General features: G+C 41.1%; 2 protein-coding genes across 2 annotated transcripts in view; one reads left to right on the top strand and one right to left on the bottom strand.

Moving 5' to 3' along the window:
- Nucleotides 1-359: 359 nt before the first annotated feature.
- On the bottom strand, nucleotides 360-2,434 carry med10 (mediator complex subunit 10). The gene is made up of 3 exons (XM_010791337.1): nucleotides 2,199-2,434; nucleotides 2,029-2,112; nucleotides 360-504 (listed from the first exon to the last, which is right to left on the bottom strand). Exons 1-3 carry the CDS (start codon nucleotides 2,318-2,320, stop codon nucleotides 360-362), a joined length of 351 nt encoding a protein of 116 aa, XP_010789639.1. The 5' UTR covers nucleotides 2,321-2,434.
- A 1,596-nt stretch (nucleotides 2,435-4,030) lies between these two features.
- ube2ql1 (ubiquitin conjugating enzyme E2 QL1) overlaps nucleotides 4,031-7,608 on the top strand; it is a 12,656-nt gene continuing 9,078 nt past the window's right edge. The window contains exons 1-2 of the mRNA XM_010791327.1: nucleotides 4,031-4,318; nucleotides 4,845-5,780. Coding sequence (XP_010789629.1) covers nucleotides 5,289-5,780 — 492 coding nt within the window. The 5' untranslated portion in view covers nucleotides 4,031-4,318; nucleotides 4,845-5,288. The remainder of the gene's footprint in view (nucleotides 4,319-4,844; nucleotides 5,781-7,608) is intronic.

Below are 7,608 nucleotides of genomic sequence, written 5' to 3'. Positions count from 1 at the left end.
AATAATATTCGATTATGGAGACTGTAACGAATATTCGAATAATCACTGGCATCCCCAATATATATATATATCATAATAAAAGATTTTGGTACTTTTGCCTAGCCCACCCACTTGGATTCCAAATAAGTGCTGTGTATAGCCACATAAACACACACATATTTAAGCCTTGGGTTTAAGGACAAATAATTGTATCAACAACAAAAAGGCCACTGGGGAAAAGGGTTAGCTGAAGGACATGCCTCTTTGTTGATTCTCCTTGAAAAAGGGGACATTTTGATCTTTAAAAACATTCCAAATATCCTTGGGAGCCGTTTAATCAGTGGAATAGTTTGTTGGCTCGGTTTATATTTTGTTCTGTGTCATTGGAGGGGAATCTCAGTGACCCTGGGACTATCTCTTACCGTCATGGTGTCAATCTTCCCTTTGACCTGCTCGTTCCTGGCTAAGGCTCGCTCCAGACATTCCTTCGTGTACAGCTGTGGGTTTCGACCTTGGTCAATGTATCTGCAAACACAAGGCAAAACAATATCAGTCAGGGGAACTGAGAAGCACAGATAAGGTTTTATTAATACCAGTTTCTAGATTGCTAATATAAAGCTTTGTTTGCTGTTTCGCTATAATTTTAGCCATCCTCCACATGAATACGGTAAATCAGAAGTGGCCACAATTTCCAAATTTGTATATTTTGCCAGTATGTGCAATCTGAATTCACAAGTGCCTCCTAATAATCAAAACTAAAAGTGAAATGTGCAATGTAGCGTAACCACAAGAGAAGAAAAGGGAATGGAGATATACAATTGTGGGATTTTAGAATGGGCTTTGGCGAGGCTTTATCGCAAAGTAATATATATTCTCTCACACAACACATACATGTATTCAGCAAAGGTGGAAAAAGTACCCAGATGATTGACTTGAGTAAAAGCACTGACACCACCATGTAAAAATACTCAATTTCAAGTAAAAGTACTGCATCAAGAATGGTACTTTAATAGTATTTAGGTACGATTAGGGGCATTTACCTGAAGTATTTGGATTAAAAGTACTATAATATTAGAATATTAAAGGTCCCATGTCATGGCCATTTCTACTGATCATAATTCCATTGTTGAGGTAAACTAGAATACATTTATATTGTGGAATTTTCCAAACTCACGTTGGTTTCTCATACAGCATCTCTGTATAGTATGTGTATTCACTCTGTCCTAAACGGTTTGTTGGAGCTCCTGCCCCCCCCCATCCCTATGAGCCCAGTGGCCGTCTGCGAGACACAGCGAAACACACACACACCTGCAGCCTGGCTGGGAGTTTGTGTGTGTGCTCAGGCTGAGTTCCGCTGTGTGTCCCTGTCTCGCCGACCCCACACCAGTGAGCCAGCTCACACTGTCCGCTCCTCGCAGCAGCGAGCCTCGCAACGTCCCGCCGAGTGTGTGTGTGTGAGAAAGTCCGCGGATTGGTCCAAATGTAACGGCTCCGCGGCCGCTACGTTACGTCACTATACCCTAATACGTCACTATACCCAAGAAGAAAACAATGGAAAATGAGAAATCTCCAACGAGGCGTTCTGGGGCAGCACAGACAGGTATTTTCTGTGTTAGAGTTTTGCTCGCTACAGGGTGTACTTTGAGGGTTTGTGACTCTGCAGACCGTTTACATGCAGAAAAACCTTCATAACACACAAGGGGACGGGCATGACATGGGACCTTTAAAATATTTAAAGCAAAAGCAGGAAATCATCCCATTTAAGAAGCTGGGACTGTTACATTGTTGCCAATTCATTTTCTGTTAACCCGATAATCATTTTAGTTACTTAATTATAATGTTGGATGGTTTAATCTATTCCAAATAATCATATGTTAAAAGTATTATGTGTCAAAATACAGTACTTGAGTAAATGTACTCAGTTACTTTACACCACTGGTATTCACAGCTTTAAAACAATGACATACTAAAGCAGAGGTGTAAGGAAAATATTATTTAAAGGTTAAAAAGCCGGAAAAGCACAAAAACACCACGGATGACGTCACTCACTCAAACACCTCCAGAGGAACGTTGATCTCGTGCAGTTGCTGGCGACATTTCTCTATGTCCTGCAGTCCAGAGATCATCAGATTCCTGATAAAACAGGTCCATTAAATGTGTTAACAGGGTGTTTATTTACAGATTTGTGCCATTTATAAGGTTATATATATAAAACTCACAGTTTCTGGTTGAGTCCTGCCTGGCTGCTGGGCTGAAAATCACTAACGATGATTCCCAGCTGTCGAATATTCTCGATAAATTTCTCCAGATGCTCCTCCAGGTTATCAAATTTCTCTGCCATCTTAATTATCTGTATCTAAACTACTAAATGTAAATATAAGCTGTTCCGTTTAGAGGAAGCGTTTTGTCAAATGTTGGCTTCGACAGTCGGAACACCGAAATGCTTTACGGTAGAGACGTAGCCAATTGGTGTGGTTGCTGCTCGGTAACCTAGGTAACGACTAATGACAGATGGTCGTTAACCGCCTAAAAATGTCGTGATGCCGGTTATGTAGAAGCTTCTTTGTGAGGAACATTATGACATGAGTTTCTTAAAACAGTGTAGTGGTAGCTTGCCTGCCTCTAAACCAGTATTTTAAAAATGTAATATAAAATGTGAATGTTCTTGTTATTTGAATCATATTACCGTGTTCAACACAATAATTATTCTGTAACAATTAAAGAATGCAGTAATTATATATTGCATTTCCAGGATTAACATTCACAATGTTGTTATAGATGGTAGGCTGGTACAAAACATATTTTTATACTTTTTTTCTATATTGTATATATTTTTTTAAGTCTCAAAGTATCCTGTATTTCCCAACATACATCTAAAATAAAGCTGAGCTCTGCTTAGAGAATTGGGTAACTTTGACTCAATGTAAATATATAGGCCAAAAGGACTGTCTGCATTGTGGGAGGCTAAAAGTAAAAGTGAATGTCAGTGATGTTGAGTTTACATTCCTCTGGCATTTCTGCTCAGCCTGTATTCGTGCAGGTAAACAGAGCAAAGCCAGTTAGCCAGAAAAACCAGAAAATACACCATGAAACTTCAAAATAAAAGTAATATTACATGAACAGATTTGGCTCCTTGCACAGGCCAGTAATGTACTTTATGAAGCCCCTAAATGAAAACATGCTTGTGTACAGCAACAACTTTTAACAGAAAATAATGTTACCAAAGTAACTGGTTTTAGATTAATTTAAATAGGCAATTTCCTTTAGAAATAAACTCACTACAGACTAGAAATGAACCTTTTAGGACACATTTGATCAACTGTTGACTTGTTGTGAATTGAAATGATTGATTGTTTTATGTGTACTGTGTTAAACCAACTTTTTTGCAATCAGCTATTCCTGTCATAATGTTCCCGGTTATAAATCAAATGTTATCTTGTTGCTTGTTACATCTTTTCACTATCATTTTCATTATCACTAATATCATAATTGTTTACAGAAAACAACAGTTATCAATCATGGACTGTATCCCCATCCCCATTTTCGAGCATATTTTCCCCTTTATTCAAGAAAATATGTGTACTGTACATCAACCATGATATACACACAAAACATTGACATCAGGTACACAGGTACATAATATACTGAGTAAAACAATAAATACAAAAGAAAGAAAGAACAAAAGGTAACAGTTCAAGTAAAATGTTAAGCGAATACACATTTGGTTACCATGTCAGAGCTTGGTTTTCCTTGAATGTTAAACACCTGAACTTTTGAAAGAACATACATAACATTCATCTGTTTACAACTCATATATCAATATTCCAATTACTGTAGACTATTCTGCACAGTTTTCTATTATATTCTGTTTCTATTATATTCTATTTTATTTTATTTACTTTACTGTTTTATTGTGTTGTTGCACTGTTGGAGGAGCCTGTCTGTGACCTAAGATTTGCATTGGCATAACTACACTGTAGCTATGCGACCACACATGACAATAAAAGCCTTGAAACTTGAAAATGTAACCTATAACGTCAGTGCTTTTATTTTGAAAGGCCGTCGTAGCAGCGCCTCTCCGGTGAGAGCAGACTGGCTGAGGAGGATTAACGGGGGCTGGTTTGTCCTCGGCTGCATTAAAGCTGGAGCTGCCGCAGCTGCGAACACATCAAAGACTCTGCTTCTCCTCGCACTGCAGCTCCACCGACGGCAAGTCCAACTGGATGCTGGAGGAGCCATTCCTTCTTCTTTTTTACGCACAACGAGGATCAGTGTCCGGTCTATCACAACAAGGATATACAAAACAGACATAGGCTACCTCGAGTTTCAGCCCTCTATGGTAAGCAATGGGCTGCTGGTTTAATATTGGTTCTGTGTGGGCGGAAGAGCACCCTTAAAGAATAATGTATGATATTCTTATGATCGAGTTTTTAAGTGAATATATCGTGCATTCATTGGGATTTGTGGGGTTTAAATCCTCCATAATAATATAATTATATATGAATAGCCTGTTTAGAGTGTCCTTGGCAATGTTCCATAGCCTGTATGATTCCTATACATTTCCTATAGGTGTCTCTTGTAATCATTAGTACGATTTGTTAACACGCTTCAGATGCATTATGGGTTTTTCCACCTTTAATGTCGCTACATAGTTCCTTCTTTGTTTTTCTTGTGGTTTAATCACGTTGCCTGACATTTCGCTATAATAAAATATATTATAGCATCCCCTTCGCGATCCTGCGTAATGGATCATCGAACAACTGCAGTCATGATGTGGAGGGGGGGTGATCTGTTTCGACCAAACTGTGAGAGAATATTCATTTAATCTCGCCTGTTTTTGTTGTTTTACTGTTTTTTTTCTTCAGTCGAGTCGTGTCCAGATGCTGCACTGAGGAGGAACCTGCTCCCCGGTTGTGTTGATCCTGAGGCTGCAGTGGGGGGGATTGCGGTACAACAAGGTTAATAATCAGCATCGATAAAAGGTCTTCTGTGAGGAGACCCGACTTTTTAAGGGTGATTCTTGCCCCTGTGCGGGGGGAACGGAGGATAGATCTATATAAAAAGTATGGCCACCTTACTGCGGAAGATCGGTCTCATCCGCCTGCACGACCGGGATACCGAGGACCCAAAGCACCATCAGGGATCGCTAAAGGGCACCAAGGGAGGGAACCAGAAGAACAACGCCAACAAACACTGTCAGACCGCCAACGAGACCAACAACATCCTGAGCACCCCGGAGATCAAGGCGAGGAAGCTGGACCAGGTGGGCAAGGACAAGGCCGGGTCCGGGAAGGATAAACTGGGCAAGGATGCGAAGGAGAAGCAGCAGACTGGAGGAGGAGGAGGGTGGAGGTGGGAGTAAAACCACCAGTGCCTCCTCCTCCTCCTCGATACCACCGCTGGCGCCTCACCGGCAACACTGCACCCAGGTCCGGACGCGCAGGCTGATGAAGGAGCTGCAGGAGATCCGGAGGTTAGGGGACAACTTCATCACGGTGGAGCTGGTGGAGGACAACCTGTACGACTGGAACGTGAAGCTACACCAGGTGGACAAGGACTCGGCGCTGTGGCAGGACATGAAGGAGACCAGCACCGAGTTCATTCTGCTCAACGTCACCTTTCCAGATAATTTCCCCTTCTCGCCACCGTTCATGCGCGTCCTGACGCCCCGGTTGGAGAACGGATACGTGCTGGACGGAGGGGCCATATGCATGGAGCTGTTGACCCCCCGAGGATGGTCCAGCGCCTACACGGTGGAGGCGGTGATGAGGCAGTTTGCAGCGAGTCTCGTAAAAGGACAGGTGAGAGGAGGAAGGGGTGTTGTGGGGGAGGGTGGGTGAGAGTCCTTGCATGGAATATCATTAAGTATCAAGCATGTTAATCGTGTTAAGTACATCTATTTTCAGCCATGACACGCTCTGGGTATGAGCAGTGCAATTTACGTCATGCGTAATTAATGCGTAATAATGCTATACTCATGTGCAGCATTAAGTGGAGGCTTTTAGTCTAATAAGGGTGTTTAAAGCAGTTTTTGATTGAAAAATATGATAATATGTTCTTGTTAATCTCATCTATTCCCTATCATTTCCTTGATTAAGTGTCATTGTTGAACACCAGTGGAGTTATATTTCAAGATGTTTTATTTTATTTTTTTACATAATCAATTGGAAGCATGTCCCAATGAGAGGCAGTCTTCTCATCATATTTATATTCAAATATCATTTTAACAGAAACTCATTCAGTGAAATGGATGCATTGCTTTTTGTTTAGTCTATTTTTAGCATTTGCTCAATGTGTGCTATAGGTCTGTAGTCTCCTCCTCTGCCTTCTGCAAACTCATTATGAATATTATTAATCTTTATGTGACTTTACGGCAGCCATTTCATGCGGAGCAAACCTCAGTGTGTCCTTTATGCCAGCTCTTCGCTGCAGTCCCGGTTTTCTCTCCTTTTATTGCCTCCATAAATCAGCATCCTTTGACAACAAAGACCCGCTGCTGTGTAATGGAACCGTCTCCAAAGCCCATCTAATGCAGTCTCACAATATATCTGTATACTCCTATCAGATTATTCTAAAGGAGGAATAAAACACTTGTGATGGATAGAAAGACGGATGATTGTATAGAGACAGCAGGTAGTCTACCTACCAGCAGTGCTTCCTGATGTAGACTCACTGGATTATGTAATCCTGTCAAATCTGTTTTTCACATCCTCAGTGCACTGCAGCAGCTCTGCAATTCAGATGGAAATGGCTGCATCTCCAAAAGCACTGAATAGATTCTCAATTTCTCAACTGGATGAGCATCACAGTTTTCTAACCCTGTTACAAGGTGACACAATAGCAAAACATTTAGGACAAAACAACAAAACATAATAAAACCCACAAACGAAAACAGATGAGGAGAAAAAACCACAAACAAAAAAACAGCAGCAGTAACAACCCAGTGCGGTACTCATGTGTGAGTCCTTATTCTGTTATATTTATGCCCATAGTTATAACTCTGAACCATTCCTCTTTCATGTATGGTGCAATTGGGTTTAATAACTCAGGGTTCATCTCATTTGATAACCTCTCCAATGGTTTTGATTAGGAGTTCTATGTGCTAAGTTCAATTGGAGCCATTACATTTTTTTTAATATTTTCTTTTATTGAGGAAGCAATCTGTTGTGTTTTGTCAGACTGAAATGTATGGAACAGCAGAATAGGTACCCCTCCAATCAGTTTGTCAAACCATAACAAAATATCAGGCGGATCTTCATTTTTTGATTATTGTGAGGCGTGCGGCATACAAAGCAATTCTAATGGTGTGCCTGTCTACGTTCAATGGATTAGAAGGTATATCTATCCCAAACCCTCTCTTTAAAACTGTTTGAAAGGCTCACTCTTTAGTCATATCACGTTCATCTCATCCGTAGAGCCTGCCCCTCTGACGCTCTCTGACGTCAGCAGTATGACGGCGCTGTGGCAGGAGACCTTACGTAAACTGTCAGTGGATTCTCCTGCCCTCCCCCCACCCTCATGCTTTATTTGTCTCTGATGATGATAACATTAGGTCCCACGTCCTCTTTAGGGCATCTGTAAACCAAGATAGGTCATGCATAAACAGAGACAGAGACAGAGACAGAGACA

This window comes from Notothenia coriiceps, unplaced genomic scaffold (genome assembly GCF_000735185.1).
Source record: "Notothenia coriiceps isolate Sejong01 unplaced genomic scaffold, NC01 NC01_scaffold00001578, whole genome shotgun sequence".
NCBI classification, from domain to species: domain Eukaryota; kingdom Metazoa; phylum Chordata; class Actinopteri; order Perciformes; family Nototheniidae; genus Notothenia; species Notothenia coriiceps.
Note: the sequence above shows the minus strand (reverse complement) of the source record. Positions and strands in the feature narration are given on the sequence as shown.